Source organism: Pongo pygmaeus, chromosome 1, assembly GCF_028885625.2.
Source record: "Pongo pygmaeus isolate AG05252 chromosome 1, NHGRI_mPonPyg2-v2.0_pri, whole genome shotgun sequence".
NCBI lineage: Eukaryota > Metazoa > Chordata > Mammalia > Primates > Hominidae > Pongo > Pongo pygmaeus.
This window is the reverse complement of record NC_072373.2, coordinates 182112340-182137722: the sequence shown is the minus strand read 5'-3', so window position 1 is coordinate 182137722 and position 25383 is coordinate 182112340. Positions and strand designations below refer to the sequence as shown.

General features: G+C 36.0%; 1 protein-coding gene across 9 annotated transcripts in view; it reads right to left on the bottom strand.

Moving 5' to 3' along the window:
* SPATA6 (spermatogenesis associated 6) overlaps nucleotides 1–25383 on the bottom strand; it is a 141914-nt gene that overhangs the window by 58831 nt on the left and 57700 nt on the right. For 8 of the 9 annotated variants that reach the window (XR_010124697.1, XR_010124698.1, XM_054488707.2 and 5 more), the window contains 4 exons: nucleotides 24519–24643; nucleotides 16824–16904; nucleotides 12380–12673; nucleotides 8306–8393 (listed from right to left, as the gene is read on the bottom strand). Coding sequence is in view for 7 of the 9 variants with exons in the window: in XM_054488707.2 (XP_054344682.1) it covers nucleotides 8306–8393; nucleotides 12380–12673; nucleotides 16824–16904; nucleotides 24519–24643 (588 nt within the window). In the remaining 2 variants the exon portion in view is untranslated. Of the gene's footprint in view, nucleotides 1–8305; nucleotides 8394–12379; nucleotides 12674–16823; nucleotides 16905–24518; nucleotides 24660–25383 lie in introns of all 9 variants that reach the window. The other variant, XM_054488759.2, reaches the window with a different exon arrangement.

The window sequence follows — 25383 nt, the reverse complement described above, 5'->3', positions numbered from 1 at the left end:
GCAGTTTACAAAAGAAAGCAGCTTAATTGGACTTACAGTTCCACGTGGCTGGGGAAGCCTCACAATCATGGCAGAAGGCAAGGAAGAGCAAGTCACGTCTTACATGGATGGCAGCAGGCAGAGAGAACTTGTGCAGGGGAACTCCTCTTTTTAAAATCATCAGATCTCGTGAGACTTACTCACTATCACGAGAACAGCATGGGAAAGACTTGCCGCCATGATTCAATTGCCTCCCACCAGGCCCCTCCCATAACACATGGGAATTCAAGATGAGATTTGGGTGGGGGCACAGCCAAACCATATTAAGGGCAGAGACATGACTGACTCTTTGGGACTGCAGCACAAATGAGATGCCATTCTGGAACCATTACCCCAAAAGACTGTGCACTATCCTGAAGCCCAGCAGCACTGGGGCTGAGGCATGAGTGCCACTGGGCTGAGGTACGAGTGGTGTACATGCTTCCCACCTGCCAGCTAGGGTGCCATCACAGATGGCAGCATCATCCCCAGCCCCAAGTAGCAGGGCAGAAGTACAGATACTACCTTCCACAATCCAAGCATCCCACCAGTGGCCCTGGGGACCACTCTGCCCCTGCCTACCACAGCCAGCACTTGTTCACATCATCAGGGAGCCTGAGGCAAGCAAGACAGGCCTGACTCTGCCCCTCCTCCTCCCATGCCAGACCATATAGTTTGAGGGCCAGAAGACTGCCCAGCCCAGTCCACCAATACTGGCACCTGAACACTCCTCCCCAGGGAATGAGATTGGGCCTACACTCGCAGCCACTACCACCAGAGCTGGCATTTACCTGTATACACCAACTTCAAGCCTGGAGACTGGCACACCTAGACGATCTCAGCCACTGTCAAAAACTGTGTGCACCACTTGGGACCCAGAGGGTCATCCTGCCACTGTCACGGTCATCACCCATGCCACACTGGCTACTCAGGGGCTTAAGAACCTGCCCATCTGCCTGGCCCATGATGGCTACTACCAGCATCTGAGTAAGCCAACTAGAGGCCCATGAATCAGTCCACCAGGACCAGCTAAAATTGCTGCCAGTGCACACCACTCTGGAGCCCAAGGACAGGCATGGTCAGCTCACTACTGCCACCACTGCGACCCAAAGACTAGACTACCTAGTGTTCCAATCCTCAGCAAAACTGGAACACAGCCTCCACTAATAATTGCACACTAAGCCAATGAGCAAGTCTCAGATACCACTGATGCTGCTTATAAACGAACAAACAAAAATCACACAGAGACTATACCACTGCATGCACCCAGAAAAAGGCCAAAGTGCTCTACCCAACCAGTAATGAGGATTCATCTGCAGGAAAAAGTCCCCCCAATACAAAAGCAAATTCAAAAAATTGGAACAAACAACTGATAACACCAGATGTTCAGATATCAATGTAAGGACAAAGAAAAAATGAAAAGCAAGAAAATATGACACCTCCAAAGGAACAAAATAATCCTCCAGAAACAGATCCCAATCAAAAATAAAGTCATGAAATCTCAGAAAAAGAATTTAAATTACTGATTCTAAAGACACTCAGTGAGATACAAGGCATTCTGAAAAACAATATAAAGGAATCAGAACAATAATGCAGGACATGAATGAAACTTTTATGAAGGAGATATATATCACAAAAAAAAGAACCAAACAGAAATTCTGGAGATGAATTAATTGACTGAACTACAAAATACATTTGATTTTTTTTTTTTTTTTTTTTTGAGATAGGGTCTCACTCTGCCATCCAGGCTGGAGTGCAGTGGCACGATTTTGGCTCACTGCAACCTCCGCCTCCTGGGTTCAAGCGCTTCTGCTGCCTCAGTCTCTGGAGTAGCTGGGATTAGAGGCATGTGCCACCACGCCCACCTAATTTTTATTTTTATTTTTTATTTTTTTTGAGACAGAGTTTTGCTCTTCTTGCCCAGGCTGGAGTGCAATGGTGTGATCTTTGCTCACTGCAATCTCTGTCTTCTGGTTCAAGCAGCTCTCCTGCCTTAGCCTCCCAAGTAGCTATTTTTAGTAGAGACGGGGTTTCACCATGTTGGCCAGGCTGGTCTCAAAGTCCTGGCCTCAAGTGATCTGCCTGCCTCGGCCTCCCAAAGTGCTGGGATTACAGGCATAAGCCATCGTGCCTGGCCTACAAAATACATTTGAAAGCATCAACAACAGACTAAACCAAGCATAAGAATCAGATGTCAGAACTTGGAGACAGGTCTTTTGAAATAACCCAGTCAGGCAAAAATAAGAAATAAAAAACGAACAAAGCCTTTGTGATCTACGGAACACGATAAAGCGACCAAATATACAAATCACCTGTATCCCCAAAGGAAGAGAATATAAGAGTTCCAAAAACTATTTAATGAAATAATAAATTAAAATTTCTGAAGTCTATCAAGAGACTAGACATTCAGATGCAGGGGGACCAGTAATCCCTAAGCAGACACAATGCAAAAAGTCTTTCCCATGGAATATTATAGCCAAAATGTCTAAAGTCAATGACAAAAAAACAATCCTGAACAAGAGAAAAGTGACTAATCACCTATAAAGAAACCCCCATTAGACTAACAGCAGATTTCTAAGTAGAAACCTTACAGACCAGGAATGGGATGATAAATTCAAAATGCTGAAAGAAAAAAACCTGCCAGTCAAGGACACTCACTATTAATATATCCAGAAAAAAAAATCCTTCATAAATTTAGGAAAAATAAAGTATTTCCCAGGTAAGTAAAAGCTAAGGGAATTCATCACCAGTAAGCCAGCCCTACAAGATGTGATCAAGGGAACTCTAAACCTGAAAGCAAAAGAATGACCTTTACCATCTTGAAAACACATGAAAATACAAAACTCAATGATAAAGCAAACACACAAATGAGAAAGAGAAAGGATTTATGGTACAACCACAGATAACCACTAAATCACAATGACAAACAATAAGAGAAAAAGAAAGGACAAAAGAATATGGAAAAACACCAGAAAATAACAATATGGCAGGAACAAAACCACACATATCAATAATAAACTTGAATGTAAAACTAAAAATAGAACTACCATACAATCAGCAATCTCAGCACGGGGTATCCATCCAAAGGAAAGGAAATTAGTATACTGAAGAGATATTGCAGCACTATTCACAGTTACCAAAACATGGAATCAACCTAACTGCTTATCAATAGATGAATGGATAAAGAAAATGTTGTGTATATACACAATGGAATAATAAAGTAATTAGGGCATAAAATTAATGATATCATGTCATTTGCAGCAACATGAATGGAACTAGGGGGTCATTATTTTAAGTGAAATAAATCAGGCATACAAAGACAAATATTGCACGTTCTCATACGTGGAAGCTAAAAATATTCTCTCATAGAAAGTAGAATAATTGATACTAGAGGCTAGGAAGGATGGGTTGGTAGGGGTGGACAATGAAGAGCAGTAGCTTAACAGGTACAAACATAAGATTAGAAAACAGGTATACTCTGTTGTCAAAGGAGAGCATAGTAACTACTGTTAACAACAACGTATTATATATTTCAAAGTAGCTGGAAGACAGGACTTAAATTGTTCCCAACATAAAGAAATGACAAATACACAAAATGGTAGACAATTTAACCACTCTTAATTGATCATCACACATTCCACACAATGTAACAACATATTACATGTACCCAATAAATATGTAAAATATTATGTATCAATTTTTAAAACAGAAAATCAGAACCATAAAATTCTAATTTCTCACCCACACATATCACTCAAATGCATTCTGTGGTTCTATATTCTACCTTCCCAAACCGCCTAATCCAGAAAATAAATAAAGACATAGAATAGTCTGTATTCAGCAAATCCTTCAGCATTTTTTATGGCACAAGATATTTTCTAGGTGCCCTGAACCATACCAGAAATCAGCTGAAATATTAATATCTTTTACACGAGGTCAACTTCTCCACATAATGTCAGTAAGATTCAATTTACTTCAAATGCTTTTCAAAAATTAAAAATAAGAATAAATCACAGTCCAACTTCTCTTCTGTACAAGTCTAATATATAGCATGATCACAAGTCATTGAAAAAATTAAAAAATGAGAAGGACATCTGGAAATGGTGCCTGATACTTGTAATCCCAGCACTTTGGGAGACCAAGACAGGAGGATCTCCTGAGGTCAGGAGTTCAAGACCAGCCTGGGCAACATGGTGAAACCCACTCTCTACAGCAAAAAAAAAAACCCACAAAAATTAGGTGGGCATGGTGGTGCATGCATGTCTGTAGTCCCAGCTACTAAGGCAGCTGAGGTGGGAAGATCATTTGAACCAGGGAAGTCGAGGTTGCAGTGAGCCATGTTACACCACGCCCTCCAGCCTGGATAACAAAGCAAGACCCCATCTCAAAAAAAAAAGGACAAGGATATGCTAACTTTGAAAATTAAGGTAATAATTTCTGGAAATAGTATGTATTTCCTGGAAGCTAGCATTATATTAAAAGTTTCTGTATGTTAAAGCACTCGTATGGCTTCTGCATTCCACAAACCATTTATAAACTTACCCTGATTTGCACAGGTTTATAATTTTATTCCTACAAATTAATCTATTATTTTGATCTGAGGTTTCCCAATGTTCATATTTAATCACACTCACCACCAATTAGTCACAAACTATATTTCAAATGTAAGAAATCAAGGAGATGAAAGTCATGGCCCATGGCTGTGAAGTACTTATAATCTATTTTGGTTAAGTTACAACCAAAGTTGAACAACAGCAGTATAAAGAACAAACAAAGTCAGAATGGTATAACAATTATAATATAAAAAAGTTATACCAGAGAGTAATCTCTCAAGGTAAGGCAATCAGGAAAAACTTCCTAAAGGCAAAGAAACTTGAGATGGACATAATCATTTAGAAAAGTAGGAAGAAAAAAAAATAGGTCAAATCTTGTGTGTATGACTTTGCGCAACTTACTATCCTTCTTTAAACCTCAGGTTTCTTCATCCATAAGAAATTCAAACAAGAGGGACATGTTTAAAAGCAAACAGAAATTAATGAGATATTTACTAATGAGGCTGTACATGATGACTACATGCTATTTTATTCAGAAAATATTAAAACATTACCAGTTACTGTTGTCTACTCAAGATATGACATATTAGGATTTGAAATGTTATTTCTATTTTACTTTGTGACAGTTAATCATCTGATAAGGGATTAATGGAAGTTCATAAAATATTATGATCTTATATAGAAATGAGACTCATAAAAGAATCTTCAAATGAAGAGAAGAAAAGAAGGTTCCTCTAAGAGGAGAGACAGAGTCTAACATATTTCCTAAATTACTAAGCAAAATGTAAAAAGAGGCCAGGATGGATGTCCTTGATTTCCTCTTCAAATACACAAATAACTAGATAAAGCTTACAAAAAGTCTCATATTACAAGAGATATTGAATTTCTTCAAAAGGACTGCACAAATTACAATTAGAATTACATAACATGGCAGTAACAGATACAATGTGCTTGAAAATTTCATTTTAAAAAATATACCTTAATGAAAGTAGAGAAAGTAGTATGAGACTGGTAGAAAAGAAGGAGCTAGAAGCTAGAAGACCTGGATTCTAGATTTGTAACTATCAAGTCACATAACTTCTCTAAACTGCTGCCATTTTTCTCAAATATAATTAAATTCATCTTCACGTGATTATTTTGAGGACTAAAGCAGTAAACGTTGGTGAATATGGCATCCTATAAAAACTTAATAAATATTAGGCAAGATAATTTGGCAAGAAAATGTTCAAGAAGAATTTCTATTAAAGTAAAATCAAAAGTGAAAATTCACTATGTGTAAGAGATCCTACCATAAGAAATTCCCATATGTATTTAAATGGTTGATGAGAACCCAGAAGTTGGTAAGTACTGCTCAGTTGTCAGCCAGGGGAAAAAATGTAGTAAAAAAAAAAAAAGGGGCGGGGGGACATTAAGATCAGAAAAACAAGAAGGAAAAGCTCTAGAAATCCAGTTATTAAATGTACAAAGAGGAACAGAACTTTTAAAAATCACTATTTAGCAAAAATCACAGTAAGAAATTGTTTCAGGCAACAGTCATCAATATATGTGAAAGGAGTCAAAGTTGAGGTTTAATAGGATATTACATAGTTTCAAAGTATCTCTGCACAATTACAAAAGACAGAACTAGCACCTTTTTGATGGAGAAAACCAGCACATCCATCTTAATCAAATGAGTAAAATTAACATCCCCAGTAGTGGAGATACACCACATACCTCCTGGTGTGATGCACTGAGAGTAACACATCACTTCTGCTGTATTCTGGGGGAAAATAAATAATCTGAATCTAATCATGAGGAAAAATCAAACAAACCCAAACTGAGGAACATTCTATAAAATAGCTGGCTTATGCACTTCAAAATTATCAATGTCATTAAGCACAATGAAAGACTAATGAATTAATCCATATTAAAGAAAACAAAAGAGGCATGGCAGCTGAATGCTATGTATGATGATATTTCTTTTGCTATGAAGATATTATTAGGACAACTGACAAAATCTGATTTAGCTTTATAGATTAGTTAATATTATTATATCATTGTTAATCTGCTACACTGTTAATTAACTGGTGTTAATCACATAAAATATTGTCTGAATTAGTCTGCTCAGGCTGCCATAACAAAATATCATGGACTGGGTAGCTTAAAGAACAGAATTTTATTTCTCACAGTTCTGACGACTGAAAATTAGAAATCAGGGTGCCAGCATGGTCAGGTTCTGGTACGTTCTCTCTTCTTCTCTTGTAGATGGCTGCCTTCTAGTTGGGTCCTCAAATGGCAGTAAAAGAAGGAGAGCCCAAGCTCTCTGGTGTACTTGCTTGTAAGGACAATAATGTCATCATGAAGGCCCTGTTCTCAGGACCTCATCTAAACCTAATCACTCCCAAAGCCTTCATCTCCAAACCACCATATTAGGGGCTAGGGGGTCAACATATGAACTTTCAGGGCATACAAATTCAGTCCATAATAATATCCCTGTCAAAAAATTCTATATACAGACTCATATACAGACAGAGGAAAGAGAAAAAGAGAAAGAAAAAGCAAATATTATTGTTTATGGATTCTGAGTGAAAGCTATATGGCAATTCTTCGTACTACTATTACTTTTCCATAAGTCTGAAATTATGTCAAAATCAAAATAAAAAGTTAAAACAAAACAACAACTCATTACTGATCTCTCTATACCTCTACATAGGCAACTGGTTGCTTTGATTAAAAGTTATTAGAAACCACAACAGTTCTGCTGGCAAATATGTAATTGTCAAGAAAAATCAGATGCTTAAGTGTTCCCAAAAAATCTTCCAAAGAAACATCTATATTGAAGTTACTTTACATTGGCTTGTTCCTAAAGCTCATTTTCCATGTCCATAAACTTCTTCCAAGAGGGAAAACAGTGTGTAACATCTGTTTCTAATTTCACATAATCTGCTATTGTGGATATAAAAGATCTGTTGATTATCACATCTATCTCCCTGCTCGTGCTAAAAAACAAAAACAAGCACAAACTCTGCATGTTTTCAGAAAAGAATGTTTAATTTCATCATTAAAAAAATAAGAGATTACACACAACAGGTTAGAAAGAGAGATGAAGCTCACTCAATGTAATGATTCTATTAACGATTCTATTTTTTTTTAACTCAATCTCATTTTTCTTCCTCTATGACTTTCTCAGTAGGTAGTAAATTAACTTTAAAGGCTGCTAGGGAATACTTGTTGAACTCACTAGCCAATGTCTACAGATATTAACACTCAATACCCTTAATTATACAATACTATTTAACCTTCTTCATAAAAATTATCTTCATATTGAACTTAAGAAGCAACTTATCTAACCATAGGACTACTAGGGATAAAGATGAAAAACCATTCCTATCAACGTAGTTAAGATTACTTGGTGAGAAAAGGGTTCCACAGTCAAGTTTATAAAATGTTGAGTAAAAGTAAATTAATCAAGTCATTTTTTACTAGAATATATCACATTTTTTAACATGTTAATATATATATTCTAAGTCTCAAGGTGGGAAATGATTTATAGTAGCACAGAAATCCTAATATCTTAGAGAGTAACTATATAGTTACTTTTTACTTTTTACAACATACATGTTGTAAAAAGCTACATTATACAATATTATCCAATAATGTAACAAAGATTCTGTTTTTGTTAATTGATGCCAAATTAAAGGCTTGATTGTAGCTCAGGCAACTACGTCAATGAATAAAGATAACTTCCAGCTTACCATTGTGCACCCTTGACCATCCATCTCTTTCACAGTCTCTTCCAGAAGATCCAAATAAAGTATCAGCCCTGGGACTTGGGGGATCAACCTAGAGGAAGCAGGATTTTTAGGTAAAAGAGAGTTTAAACATTCCTAGACTTTCAATCTCATGGCACTAGAAAAACTACTAGAGTACAGGGAGCATATATAATCAGGGAAACATGATGGTGCCCATGAGAGTCAGGCATGTTCCAAAGAGTTTATTCAAGTATTTTGTTGTTTGTTGCAAAATAAAATTGAAACTTAACTTCAAAAATTTTTGATTATATATATACGTGCCTACTTTAAAATGAACAGACTTGGAATTGAAATGTTTATTACTCCAGTGCCTAGTTTGCTTTCCATCACAAGGTTAAAAAAAGAGAAATATACTTTGCCATATTTTTAAAAGTCTAGCCATTTGCTTCTTATCTCCTTAGCATGGACATTTTGAATTCAAACAGTCTTTATTTGGCTGCTTTCAGAGCCCAGCATGCTCAGTGATCTATAGCTTAATATAATAATAGTTAACCACATTTCCTAACAAAAAGTAAAAAGAATGACACAAATGTGTAAAAAAAATTCCTATTCATCAAAATTTAAAATTTTCATGCATCAAAAAATAATATCAACAGAATGAAAAGGCAACCCATTGAATCAGCGACAATATTTACAAATCATTTATTGGATAAGGGGTTATTATCCAGAATAAAGAACCCCTACAACTTAATAACAAAAACAAATAGATTTAAAAATGAACTTGTTTATCCAAAGAAGTTATACAAATGGCCAATAAGAACATGAAAAGAAAAAATTCAACAACCCTAATCATTAAGGAGACAGAAATCAAAATCATAGTGAGATACTACTTCACTGTAATTTTGAGATACCACAAAATCATAGTGACGTACCCATTAGGATGGCTATTATGAAAATAAAGTGTGGGAGAAGATGTGAATAAATTTGAACACTTGGAATTTGTTGGTGTGCAGTGCAAAATGGTACACCTGCTATAAAAAACACTATGTCAGGGTCTCAAACAATTTAAAACAGAATTACCAAATGACTCAGCAATTTTTCATCTAGGTATATACCCAAAAGAGTTGAAAGCAGGGCCTCAAAAATATATTTGTACACCTATGTTTACAGCAGCGTTATTCACACTGTACACACTGTGACACAGCAACATTACTCGTAATATCCAAAAGATGGAAGCAACCCAAGTGTCTATCAAGAGGAGAATGAACAAACAAATGTAGTATATACATATAAGAGAACATTATTCAACTGTAAAAGAGAAATTCTCACATATGCTATAACATAGATGAACCTTTATGAATATTATACTAAGTTAAACAAGCCAATCCAAATAGGACACATGATGTATAATCACACTTATATGAGATACCAAGAGTAGTCAAATTCATAGAAATAGTAGAATGGTAGTGGTTGTCAGGGGTTGGGGGAGACAGGAATGGAAAGCTATTGCTTAATGGGCACAGAGTTTCAGTTTAGCAAGATGAAAAAAGTTCTAGGGATAGATGGTGATATGGTTGTATAACAACATGAATATATTTAATGTTTCTAAACTACACACTTAAAGATGGTTAAAATGGTAAATTTTATAATATATATAACCACAATTTAAAAAAACAAATTTTTTTAAAAGACAACCCACACAATGGGTAAAATGTGGTATATAGTCTTACAACAGGATACAATTAAGCCATAAAAAGGAATCAAGTACTGATATATGCAACATGGATGAACCTCAAAAACACTGTGCTAAGTGAAAAAAGCCAGACACAAAAGGCCAAATGTTGTATAATTATATTTATATGAAATGGTAGAATAGGCAAATTCATAGAGACAGAAAGCAGATTAGTGATTGCCAAGACTATGGGAAGGAAGGAATGGAGAGTGAATACTTAATAAGTACAGAGTTTCCATTTAGGAGATGAAGAAATTCTGGAACCAGATAGCTGCATAACACTGTGAACATCCTTAAAACAACTGAATTGTACACTTTAAATTCGAAATGGTAAACTTATGTATATTTTACCACAATCGAAAAAGAAAAGATCTTATTCTGCATAAATGGAAAATAAAAAGGCTGTTTTAGTCCTCTAGGATAATTGCACCAGTTTCTTTGGAAGCATGTTAATTGATTTCTTAAAACTGTTTCCTTATTCTTTAAGATGAAAGAATCTTGGAAGCACGCTAATTGATTTCTTAAAACTGTTTCCTTATTCTTTAAGATTACTTTTCATACCATGTACATTGACTACAATGTCTTTCCCAAAAGTGTTACATTTTGCATATGCATGTATTAAGCGAAAATTGTGTTTGGTTACCAATTTGCTAAGTGCTTCTAAAACCATGGATGGCTATGGAGAAAAAAAAATCTCTATGTTTACAAATACAATCGGAAAATCCACTTTCCTATTTAATAATGTAAGCAATTTTCTAAGTATAGACTTAGGAGTAGGCATTTCTGCTTATTGAAAAGCTAGGGAGGGAAACCATTTAAATACAAATTTCAAAGTCTGTATCAAGCAGTATTAGAATTATTCCATTCTAAACACTGACATAAAAAGTAATAATAAAACAAACATTTAAAGAAAAGCAGTTATTTTTCCAAACAATTTTAATGTGGCTTACCCCTAAAATATTTCAGTTTATTTTTGTACATAGCATTTTAATTAAAATGTTACTATTCCTTCAGATGAAAATATAGTATATCCTTTCTTTTCAATTTAATTTGTAATTGTGGGAAGACTTAAAATTAAAGGCATTCGAAAACTGTCACCAAATATGCAACTAAAATATTATCTGAATATTGGCCAAACAACAACAAAAAAGTGAACAAAAGTTAAAATCAAATTCTGTAGAAATGAGAAAAGTAGTCACAATAACCTCAATAAAATGTTGCCACTTAAAAGTATCCATTATACTATAAATTTTCTCTTATGATAAAACAATCTGTTACTTAAGAGTTAAAAAAAATGACTCAGTCAAAATACAGGTGGAATGAAATGTTGCTTAAGACAATATTTAAATTGTTTTAAAAAGGTATCATAAAGAAAATCTGAACTTTCAGGTTGTGTATGTTCAAAAAGTTATTAGACCACCGAAAGGGCATATTTACATGTTGGATGAATTCATTTTAGAATTTATAAAAAATGAATTAAAGACATTAGTCAGAAATATTTTTATAGATATCCCAAAAAGTTATTTTGCTTCTATCAGCACTTAAATCTTGAGGTTCACTATTATTATATATGTATATATAATATTAATCCATATTTTTATTAGTTTGAAAGCTTTCAGTAAAGAATTGCTTTTAAGGTAAAAATACTTCGTAAAAATTCAGGAAACTATGAGGATTCTGAGGGAGTCCTTTCCTAAACATTCTGATTACAAACCCTTAAATTTAGCCAAAGTCTACTTGATAATCATATAAACACAAGACTCTAAATTTCAACTATATCAAAAGCACAATTCAGTACAGATAGACTAGAACTAGGTTACCCTTAAATGAACTTTTTTCATTTTCAAAGGCCTTCCCATAATCATCAAACAATAATTTGCTTTGAAGATCCATCATACAAAACTTACCCAAGGGATGTAATTTAAAAGGAAACTTACTTTCCATTCTAATTTTTATAATTTAAAAAAGGAGGGTCTTCCTTTTCATAAAGAATATTTGGTTCTCTTTTAAAGCCCTACTCTGCCATTTTAGTACTAATGTCAATTACAACCAAGTTCAATTAGTAGCGTTATTATGCTATCTACTGTATAAGAAAGGAAACCGGTACTGAGAGGATTTAACATGGCATTCGTAACACAGCTTGATCTCTGTCAGGTCTGAAGACTGAAAAAAAGCAAGTTCTTTCATTCGAAATTAATTTCCCATCTTAGACTGCTAGGGTAGCAGTCAGGAGAGAAAAGTATTATTAATATAAGCTAGAAGTTGAAAGATATTTCAGAATAACATTTTTTTGGGGGGAAAAAAGCTGATCAGTTTCAAATAGAAATGCTTAAGAGAACACATACATGTCTAATCACAAATGGAGGTTTATCTGTTTCTTTTTTGAACTCATAGGGTCCCAGATTTAAATGGGCCAGCCGCCGCCTGGTGTCTTCAGATAGCTCACACATGCGTCTTTTTGTGTAGGGAGATGGAGAGTGTGATTTTGAAGAAATTGTAGGCTGTTCGTAGTTTTTTGCATTTATACAGTATTTACTTCTCTCAGGTGACTTGGATTTTTTCTTTTGTGATCTTGATGTTCTGTTTTGCAGTCTGCCATGTGATTTTTCAACTGGAGCCAAATGGTAAATATATTTATCCTAAACATAAAAAATAAAAATTAACTTGGTCAAAGGGGATTTTTAAAATTCCTGTTGGTGGGGAAAAAATTAAAAAGTAATTTATATAAGACACGCAAAATCTATCAAAGCCAACTAGATCAGTCCTTCCTATCTGTGCTGATCCTGGGATAAGTCAAATTCACATTCTCCTAGATAACTCTTTCTGCAGTAGTTATTAAAGTACGTTGTCTCAAACTTCCTTAAGTCCAACTAACAAGGACTTTATAAAAATTAAAGCCCGATACTTAATCACTTGAAAAATTAAAGAAACAAAGTCAAAAAAATTATTTTTCAGTATACTAAAAAAGTGCAAACATTGGTTACATATATATTTAAATATTCATGTAATTGGCTATATAAGAGAACTATGTTTAGTAATGTTAAAAATACATGCCAAATCAATTGATTACAAAATCTTTAAAGATAAAACTATAAAAATAAGTTTCATCCCTTCTGCTATAATTATATATATATGTACAACACAAAAATATAAAGAACTCTATACATATTTTAATGAAATGTGTTATTTGGATTGTAATACATACTTTTAAGCTCCCTTCCAAGCTGTAACTTCACAATGACAGATAAACATACCATCTTAATTCTGTCCCATATTTTTATAAAATTAGAAACATAAGAAGCATTATAAACTTAATAACATTTTATCTAATAAAACTGGTTAGCAGTCTAAAAGTTTTGAGGCTAAAATTTGATAATTCTAACTTTTTTACTGTTAGAATAACATCTTATTCAAATAATCTCTGCCTGATAAATGCCTTAATAGTTGGATTACAAGCAAGTAATACAATATTTCTTCATACTTTATCCAGAGTTATAAGAAGCTTTTCAATTCAAGAAAATGGACTATGGAGAATTTTTAAATGTCTTCCTAACTTTAATCACTTTTAAAAGCCACCAATCCTACCTCCTGCTCTACTTCCTCAACACCTCTCTCGACTTGCTAAGGGTAACTAAGTGAATAAAATACAAATGTGAATAGGATGAAGAAGAGTCAAATTTTTTAAGTGGATACACAGGAAAGAAAATTAATTTTCCTAATTGGAAAAGTAAGTTTCAGCTAGGGCAATGGTCTATGCATTTCATACAGACCAGCTGCATCAGATTACTCCATCTTTCCTTCTTCTGTAGTTCGTGGTATGCTTCTGGACCTTCTCCACCTTGTTCAAAGACTTCAAAAAGTAATTCAGAATTTTTCTACCATATCCATTTCACCCATCTCTATGACATCACAGACTTACAGAAGCAAGGAATGTCAGCACTAAAAATGATCTTTGAGTTTACTAAAACATTCAAGCAATTAATCTTTCTAAGATCTTGGAATCATGAGTTTCTGTCTATCAGCTTTAATTGTCTAATTCTACTCCATCTTGGATTTCATAAATATGCAGATCCCTTGCATCCCAATTCTGAAAATCCCTTGCTGACCAAAACCTCTTTTCCTCAAACTACTTCTTGACTCACTGAATCTGTTACTTGCCTTTCTCATCTCCTCAGTCCCTAGAACTCTTCCCCCAAGTTTTTTACAGTTTTAATATCTCTTACCTCCAGACCCAACTAAACTCATAATCATCCATTTCAGCAATGCTGTAAAGTTCTTTCTTATATCTACCTCTGATTATATCAAACCGTAATTAACCTCATCTTTATTAAAGCTTTTAATACTGCATACTACTAGAGAAAGTTATAAATTACATACTGTCTACTACAAATGCATGCTGTCTAACCCTACTTATTCCTTAATGGATCCTGTTCATGCCTAGCAAAACTTTTAAAAAGTGACTGTGTTATACCATTTATAAAATGGACTGACCATGTGACTTGCTTTGGACAACAGGAAAATAGCACATGCAGCACAAGGAGAGAGACTTCAAAAGTGTTTATCCTCTCTTATTCCTGAAACCTTCCTGCCACCACATGAATGAGCTGGAATTCTTAGCCTGACAGATGATGGGACTATCTCATCCCAGCTGAAATGAAGCTCATCACCAGAAATTTAAGATCCTTCCCTGGGCAAAACATCTGCCACTGTCCGACATGTGAGTAAAGCCATCCTAAACCATTCATCCCTAGCCAACCATTCTAGACTAAAGAAATCAACCCAGCAGATCCACAGAACTGTGAGAAACACTTGCTGTTTTAAGTCACTAAGTTAGTGAGGTCTGTAATACAACCAAAGCTATGTGACACAGCCGATTAACAAATTTATATTCAAAAAGTTACTATTGATATTTAACTATTTAATAATGAATTCCACTTTGCAGTAGGTAAAAACATTTTAATAATGTTACATGCCAGGCATATTGCATATATTCCCTAATCTTTACAGCAGCCTTATGAGGAACTCGAACCCAGATTTGTCTGCTTCTGGAAAGAATATTTAAAGAAAATGTATTTCCTTAAATACTGACACCAATGCCTTTTCTCTCATATCTCTGTTCAATAAAGATCCCAAGTCCAAAACTAAAAATAAAATGGAAGACTCTTGTCAAAAGTTTACAGAGGGAAATGTTAGTTCATAAGTACAATTAAACTATGAATGGGTAATGGCTTTACATTTAGAAATGGCTTTCACCTAGCTGTACCCTTAGAATGTATGTACTTTTCTGTGTGTATGCTATATTTCAGACAAAAAGTTAAAAAGAAAAAAAAGACTTCTCTATCCATCTATTGGAAGAACATACTCTAGTGTGAAGAAAAAAAAATGTCTGAGTCCAGGCAAAGCATATCTAACCATTTACAATGTGCACAGTGCACATCTCTAAAACAAGTCAATAACATATCTCTGCATTTGGCAAGCATAGGTTTTTAGAGCTCTAAAAGCTGTGTTTCAGCTTGCATCTAAAAGATAAATAACTACAGCCTGACTCTGAATTATTAAATATCTTTCTAAATCAAATAAGAATGTTCCCCTCAATAATTCCATATTTTACCTTTCTTGGCTTAAGTCACAGTTATCATCCTCAGCAAATTTACTTGAATACTGATAATGCAGTAAATGAACAATCCACTCCTTCCATGGTAAGCCCAGTCCTGCCCTTTTGAGCCCTCTGGGCTTTACATATTATTGGCTCTTCATCATAGATAGGTCACTGTTACCCTATCACAATGCAACTGCACATGAGTGATATCTGGACATTATTAGATAACCTGTGGACAAGGAAGTAAGCCACCCTGGTGACTCAGTAATAAGTCAGACTAGGCCAGGCACATAAGTGCACACCTGTAATCCCAGAATTTTGGGAGACCGAGGTGGGCAGATTGCTTGAGCCCCGGAGTTCGAGACTAGCCTGGGCAACACGGCAAATTCTATCTCAAAAAAATACAAAAGTTAGCCGCGTATGGTGGCATGCACCTGTAGTCCCAGCTACTAAGAGGACTGATGCAGAAGGATTGCTTGAACCCAAGAGGTCAAAGCTGCATGCCACTGCACTCTACCCTGGGCAACAGAGTGAGACCCTGTCTCAAAAATATAAAAAAAAAAAGGAAAAACAAGAAGAAGTCAGACAAATGGAGTATTAGATCCAGATATCTCAGCTTACTAAAGGCTGTTTTCAAAGACATAGATGATCCTTAGGCTGGAATGTCCAAGATTCTCTTGATCTGGCAGTACCAGTATGGCCACCAAACTGAGCAACAGTCCCTCAAGAAATCAGTGACAGTCAAGAAACCATACTCACTAAACACCAGTATCCCAGTCTGATAACTCTGGTAACATCTGCTAAAAAAGGTATCCTTTGAACTTTTTGCAGTATCCTGTAACTTCCATAACATTTAAAGAAGCCTAGATCTCTGTGAGACTACGTGATCCTAACATCTTTATGGCAGCTTGATTTCTGTGCACTAAAACCAAAAAGTCCAAGAAGTAAAAAAAATAGTAGTAATAATAATCACAAGATGACATCCTCTATCATACACACCAAGCTCTTCATTCTCACATTTACTAAGATGTAACCAAACTGTTAAATACCTATATTGTTTTACTTCAACTAAAAATTGACCCCCCAAAAAGTGAAAAGAGCTACAGCCAAAATAAATAACGCTTGCCAAAAGGCCACAAATATGACCAAATAAATTAAACCATTAAATACTTTATACAAATAATTTTAACCTGAGTGCGGCATTTCCTTGAACTTATCAGACATTCAGTAATCACTGAAGTGGTAGAAAATTCCAGCTTTGGAGCATTTCCCTGAGAAGAAAAAAGGCTATTATTAGACATTTCCATTTAAATAGAGATAATTATTAATGATAAGAATATGACCTAAAGTAACAAACACCTGTCAAAGTTTAGCTGTTTCACTGTTAGTCTGAACTTTTCATTAAAGATAAAGACAACATAGTATGGCTAAATGTTAGCAAGTAACAGTGTCTCTGCTGATGATTCCATCATGAGTGATTATATTACTTTTATAAAATAATTAGTCTATTTTTTCATTTTTAAGTATTTCCCTGTCGAATTGTTTTAAATTTTTAAACTGATATAGCCATAAATATATAAACATACTTAATAAATTTCAGCTTTTTACTTTTACAACTTAAGACATATTTAACTATATAGTCAAGAAACAAATGTTAGTTTGATTTAGCCATTCCACAATGTATACATATATCAAACATCATGTTGTATATCATGAATATATACAATTGGTATTTCTCAATTAATTTTTTTTCTTAGAGACAAGGTCTCTGGAGTGTAGTGGTACCATCACAGCTCACTGCAGACTCTAACTCTTGGACTTAAGTGATCCCTTTCCCCTCAGCCTTCCAAGTAGCTAGGACTACAGGACACACCACCACATTCAGCTAATTTTTTCATTATTTTGTAGATACAGGATCTCACTATGTCACGCAGGCTGGTGTCAAACTCCTGGCCTCAAGCAATCCTCCTGCCTCAGCCTCCCAAAGCACTAGAATTACAGGCATGAGCCACTGGGTCTGGTCTGTCCATTACAATTTTAAAAAAACAAAAACAAAAAACCCAGCTCCTCGGCATGTAGTTCTTGAAAGTAGAAAAGATAAGTCTCTACTAATTCTGCCAACATTTTTTCCTATAATGTATCTTACATTCATATCTAGAAATGAATGTGGCTTATATTTCTAACATTTCAATCACCACCTTGAACACTGTTTAAAATAAATAGAGATAAATGGTAAAATTCAAAAGGACAGTCACAAAGTATCTGTGAAAATATTTGGAAGCACACAATTATACATTCACCAAAACATTAAAGAATACAGTCTATGCCCAGGGCAGTTTCATTCTAATACAGTAAAAATTAGACATTGACCAAAGTATTAGGTTGGTGCAAAAGCAATTGTGATTCAATACCTACATTTGGCCTCAACAAATCAAGTCTGTGACCAGCTAAGCTTAAAAACATCATACATATTAAAGAAAAGGTAAATCGGAGTTGCCTAACAATTGACTGAACTGATATACTCTCGAAAATATAACACTGTCAATCTTACCACATTCTATTCATTAGCATCACTACAGTCTACACTCAAGAAGAGTAGTTAGGCTACATTTTCAATGTGTGTTCTTCTGCAAACTTATCTTCATAGTGATATTCACTATATCTACTTGTTAATTACCTAGTACTACAAAACAAATTACCTTGAAACTTAGCGGTTTAAAGCATCAGTACACATTTATTATCTCACGTAATTTCTATGGGTCAGAAATCTGAGGGAGGTTGAGCTACGTGTTTCTGTGTTGAAATTTCTCACGAAATTGTGGTCAAGATGTCATTTACGCTGCAGTCAACTGAAAACTTGACTGGAGCTTGAGAATCTGCTTCTCAAGAAGGTTCATTCACAGGGCTGTTGGCTGGAAGCCTCAGTTCCTTTCTAGCTTTTGGCAAGAACACTCAGCAATCATAAACCTCTCCAAAGGGGTACTGAGTATCCTCATGATGTGGTTCTAGTTAATCAAAGTGGATGGATGATCCAAGAGCAAAGCAAGAAGGAAGCCACAATGATGTAGTCTCAGAATCTAACACTGTCACCCCTACCACATTCTATTCATTAGACTCACTAAGTATAATCCAAACTCAACGACAGAGTAGTTAGGCTACCTTTTCAATGAAAAGAGTAGCAAAAATTTTGTGCACAGGTTTAAAACCACCAGTCTGCTCTCTGACCACAAATTACTTACATTCCTCTTACTTGCAAAATACATTCATGCCCTACCAGAAAAAAAAGAAAAGAATTAAAGTCTCATCCTTGTACAACTTCAGCTTGAAATCTAGGATGATGGCATCTAAATAAAATTCTGGTATAGATAAGGCTGCTGAGGTGTAGTTCCTTATGTACAACTCCTAAAATACAGTTTCTCACAATCAGAAGACATATGACCTAAAGAGAAAAGTTATCTGCCTCACACATGCCCAAGGTGCACATGTGCAGCAGGGACAGGACAATCACTATAGACATTCCTGTTTGAGCCTGGGAGGTCAAGGCTGCAGTAGGCCATGATCTCGCAACTGCACTCCAGCCTGGGTGACAAAGAAAGACCGTGTCTCAAAAACAAAACAAAACAAACAAAAGAATCCCTTGTTCATCAGTAAACCTCAGCTTTTCCTCTTCAGGTCTTCAATTTATTAGATGAGGCCCACTCAAATTGCCAAAGTAATCTCAAAGTTATCTCCTTTATTTAAAGTCAAGTGATTGTAAATATTAATCACACCTATCAAATACTTTTTAGAATAACATCTAGACTTGTGTTTGATCAAATAACTGGGCACCATAATCTAGCCAAATTGACACATAAGATTAATCATCACACCATTTCAAATGTCAGTTCATCTATGAAGTCTACAACAAGATGCAATTCATTCATTCAATCAAGAGACATTTATTAAGTACCTACTCCAGGCAAGGTACTGTGTTAAGAGTTAAATTCAAAGACGAGAAAGTCGAAGATTCTGTTTTTATGGAGTTCACAATCTAGAACAGGAGATATTATCATCATCTCTACTCCATCATCACCATCATGATATTCATGGCTATCATCATATCACTAACATTTATTGAGGGTTTATTTGCCAGACACTGCTATAACCATTTACAAGTTTACATTAATCCACCCAAAAACCCTATGATATTGCCATGTTATGGTGCTTTGCCAAAGGTTACTCAGTTCATCCATGAAAGTGCCAGAATTTAATCCCAAATGTTGTCTGAATCCTTGCCATAGTAAAGGCTTCAGGAGGATAGCCTGGGACTTACCGATGATTATGCAGAATCATAAGAATTCCCAGAAGGAGTGCATTGTTTTCCGCCAGGGCAACAAACTACTGATTGAAGCATTTTTCCTATTCGTATTTAAATATAATGATAGATACGGCTAGATTTAGAACTGCCAATTTGGTGTTCAGTTTATATATGTTCTATTTATTTCTATTCTTTGATTCTTTCTAGGAGTCTCACCGGCATATGCATAGGTAAGTGGTCATGCAATGAACCCACAGGAGTCCTACCCTCTACTGATGACCTGTGTATAGATTAGGAAATCATTCAAAATTGCAGCCAGGACTCCAGTCTCCCTTGGCTTTCACTTTTGGCTGGGCTCTCACTGTCTCCCCTTGATATGCAGTTTCACAGTCAGCCAGGAATAGGTGGAGAATTTATCTCAGCCCTTTATTGTTACCTTACTCCCAGGACCTCCCTGTCAACTTTCTGGCAGGTAATCCTTGCCCCAGTTAGAGCTCTGCCTAGCAAAGCTGTGGGGTTTCTTCATCTGCTCCAACTGAATCCACCACAGTTAGCTGGCAAAGCTGTGCTATTTGTGCCACTGCCCAAAACTGATTCTGTTCCCCCGGTAGCAAAGCTGTTGATTTTTGCACCTAGCTCCAGAATAGATAAACTCTAGTTCTCACTAGAGTTTATAACAGAATATAAGAACATCCCAGGCAAGAATGTTAACAGTCTCGCCAGTTTTTCCCAAAGCTTTAGGAGTTTTTCAAGCATGAAAACTTCTTCATTTGTCTTACCTTGTCAGTTTCCAGTATCCTGAATTTATTGTTTGTGAAAATTTTGTCTAGTTTTATAAGAACTCTCAATCTGTTCAAACTGCCATTCCTAGAAGTCCTAATTTTTATATATTTTTGTTTTAATAATCCATCATCTTCCAAATGAATGCAAAAGTAACTCAAATTAAATGATGAAAAGTAAATCCCTCTTAATGCTCCATACTCTTGAGTTTATATTACCACATTGGTATAATACAGAATTTTACATTACATTAAAGAGACCATAATTTTAAAATGTGATTATTTGTTCATTGTATGTTTCCACACAGATCTTGAAATACTCTTTGAAGACTTTCATAGTACAGAAGCTTGCTAATGGACACTGAAATATCCCCAAAGAAAGTATAGTTCTATAGACTTGCTACTTAGTCAACTTTTATACTTTCATAAAGATGAAGCTGCTTTTTCTTGGAATAGGGCATATCATAAATCTACAGGAAAAATTACTTAGTTCACTATATTTGTTCATATATCAACACTCTCCTTATTCGGACTACTCTAATATTTTATAAAATTAGTTTTAAAGGTCTATCCAAATAATTTCAAGCTGGATAATTTTTGCTTTTCCTCTTTTGAAATGGCATGGGCTTCTCTCAGTTTCTCTGCACGGAAGACTTACTTTCAGCAATAAAATATTTTCAAATCATCCACAGAACTTGAAGGAAGTTATAGTAAAAGATAGAGAGTAAGCTGTCACTTGATGCAGCTTTTAATTTTAGGTGTATGACTATATATTTCCATTATATAAATGTTTTACAACTAATCTATCTAAACTCCTACTAACAGACATATCAATTATTTCCATTTTTCACTATTATGAACCAACAGGTAAACGTTCTTAAGAAGGCTCGTAGTATACCAGAGAGAATACATCTTTAAGATAGATACTGTATTAGTTCATTTTTAATGGTACTGATAAAGACATACCTGAGAATGGGCAATTTACAAAAGAAAGAGGTTTACTGGACTTACACTTCCACATGGTGGAATGCAGGGAGGAGCAAGTCACATCTTACATGGATGGTGGCAGGCAAAGAGAGAGCTTGTGCAAAGAAATTCCCATTTTTTAAACCATCAGATCTCATGAGACCCATTCACTATCATGAGAACAGCATGGGAAAGACCCATCCCCATGATTCAATCATCTCCCACCGGATCCCTCCCATAACTCATGAGAATTATGGGAGCTGCAAGATGAGATCTGGGTAGGGACCCAGAAACACACCACATCATTCAGTCCCTGGACCCTCCCAAATCTCATCTCTTCACATTTCAAAACCAATCATGCCTTCCCAACAGTCCCCCAAAGTCTTAACTCATTTCAGCATTAACTCAAAAGTCCACAGTCCAAAGTTTCATCGAGACAAGGCAAGTGCCTTCCACTTTTGAGCCTGTAAAATCAAAAACAAGTTAGTTACTTCCTAGATACAATGGGGGCATAGGCATTTAGTAAATACAACAATTCCAAATGGGAGAAATTGACCAAAACAAAGCGGCTACAGGCCCCATGCAAGTCCAAAATCCAGCAGGGCAATCAAATCTTAAAGCTCCAAAATGATCTCCTTTGACTCCATATCTCACATCCAGGTCACACTGATAGAAGAGGTGCGTTCCCCATGGTCTTGGGCAGCTCTGCCCCTGTGGCTTTGCAGGGTACAGCCTCCCTACTGGCTGCCTTTACTGGTTGGCACTGAGTGTCTGCAGCTTTTCCAGGCGCATGGTGCAAGCTGTCAGTAAATCTACCATTCTGGGATCTGGAGAATGGTGGCCCTCTTCTCACAGCTCCATTAGGCAGTGCCCCAGTAGGGACTCTGTGTGGAGGCTCTGACCTCACATTTCCCTTCCAGGCTGCCCTAGCAGAGGTTCTCCATGAGCACCTTGCTTTGCAACAAACTTCTGCCTGGGCATCCAGGCGTTTCTACACATCTTCTGAAATCTAGGCAGAAGTTCCCAAACCTCAATTCTTGATTTCTGTGCACTTGCAGGCTCAACACCACATGGAAGCTACCAAGGCTTGAGGCCTGCACCCTCTGAAGCCACGACCCAAGCTCTATGTCAGCCCCTTTCAGCCATGGCTGGAGTGGCTGAGACACAGCACCAAGTCCCTAGGCTGCACACAGCACAGGGACCCTGGGCCTAGCCCACAAAACCACTTTTTCCTCTTAGGCCTCAAGGCCTGCGATGGGAAGGGCTGCCACAAAGGTCTCTGACATGCCCTGGAGACATCTGCCCCATTGTCTTGGTGATTAACATTCAGCTCCTTGTTACTTATGCAAATTTCTATAGCTGGCTTGAATTTCTACTGAGAAAATTGAATTTTCTTTTCTATCCCATTGTCAGGCAGCAAATTTTCCAAACTTTTACGTTCCATTTCCCTTTTGAAATTGAATGCTTTTAACAGCACACAAGTCACCTCTTGAATGCTTTCCTGCTTAGAAATTTCTTCCACCAGATACCCCAAATCACCTCTCTCAAGTTCAAAGTTCCACAGATCTCTAGTGCAGGGGCAAAATGCTGCCAGTCTCTTTGCTAAAGCATAGCAAGAGTCACCCTTATTCCAGTTCCCAACAAATTTCTCATCTTCATCAGAGACAACCTCCGTCTAGACTTCATTGTCTATATCACTAACAGCATTTTAGTCAAAGCCATTCAACAAGTCTCTAGGAAGTTCCAAACTTTCCCACATCTTCCTGCCTTCTAAGCCCTCCAAACTGTTCCTCCATCTGCCCATTACCCAGTTCCAAATTCACTTCCACATTCTCCGGTATCTTATAGCAATGCCCCACTACCTGGGTACCAATTTACTGTATTAATCCATTGTCATATTGCTATCAAGAAATATCTGAGACTGGGTAATTTATCAGAAAAGAGGTTTAACTGACTCACAGTTTTGCATGGCTGGGAAGGCCTCAGGAAACTTACAATCACAGTGGAAGGGGAAGAGGCACATCATCTTACATGGCAGCAGGCGAGAGAGAAAATGTGTGTGCAGCAGGAAATGTCAAACACTTATAAAACCATCAGATTTTGTGAGAACTCACTTGCTATCATGAGAACAGCACGGGGGAAACCACCCTCATGATCCAATCACCTCCCACCAGGTCCCACCCCTGACACACAAGGATTACAGGGATTACAATTCAAGATAAGATTTGGGTGGGGACACAGAGCCTAACCACATCGCATGGTATAGCAGCATATAAAAGATTCTAAGTTTTTCATTTTTATCAGATTTATTAAATTTTCCCAATCTTATAGATATATAAATGAAATCATGTGGTTGCTTTAACTTGAGTTAGAGTATCTTTTCTGAATACTAATACTCTGAATACTAATGAGTTAGAGTATCTTTTCAAATGTTTGTTATCATCCCTTAGAGACAAAAATAAAGAGAAGAAAGAGACAGAGAGACAGAGATGGGATGGGGATGGGGAGAGAAGGGGATGACAGAGATTTGAAGAATGTCAATTACAATTTAAAAAATTTTGAATGGCACTTTTTTATTAAATCATTTTCATTTAGATTTCAATATGTTTAAGTAACCAATTTACTGTATTAGTCTGTTTTTACTTTGCGGTAAATAAATATCTTTATATGTTTAAGTAACATATTGAAATCTAAAACAATTAAGATTTAAACCACAAAACAATTAAGAAGTAAACTAAATTACACTTTGAATTTGTTCTTCACATTTAAGATGGCGAGCGCTATGCGGTGGTTGCTGACAATGATTTTCCATTAAACTGATTCAGAAAATTGCAAGCACTTACTCGAAGGCCAGAAATCCTCCTCATGGTAACCTGGCGGTTTGAATCATGGTGTCCAGACATTTGGTTTGGACCCGGAAACATGAAATCGCGTGTATTTTCGTCATACGTAGACAGTGTTTCACCCACTACAAGAAAGATATCCTATGATTCAAATTATAACAAAATATACTATTTAGAAACAAAATCCTCAAGTATGATATATCTATTGCCTGATGCCTTACTGAAATACCTGTTTTGGGTCATGTTTATTTTCTATGAAAGGAAAATTAAAATAAAGATATGTTAAAAATATTAACACATTTTCCTTTTTCAGAAACATATTACAAAAATATGAAGTTGGTCCAACATTTATATGTCAGTAACTATCTCCACGTTGGTTTTTGTTTGTTTTTGAGACAGACTTTCTTTTTTTTTTTTTTTTTTTTTTTTGAGACGGAGTTTCACTCTTTTTGCCCTGGCTGGAGTGCAATGGTGCCATCTCAGCTCACTGCAACCTCCACTCCACCCTGGGTTCAAGTGATTCTCCTCCCTCAGCCTCCCGAGTAGCTGGGACTACAGACACGCGCCACCACACCTAGCTATATATTTTTAGTAGAGACGGGGTTTCAACATGGTGGCCAGGATGGTCTCAATCTCCTGACCTCATGATCTGCCCACCTTGGCCCCACAAAGTGCTGGGATTACAAGCGTGAGCCACCGTGCCCAGCCAGCACTCCACTTTTCACATAAAATAAAAATTTGATTAATATAGATGTCATCTATAATCACAGAAATCAATATCAGAAATGAAACTAGCCTCTATATTTTAACTCTGCCTTCTCCAGGGAACTGTAACATTTACTACATAAGTAAGGTTTTACTCTCT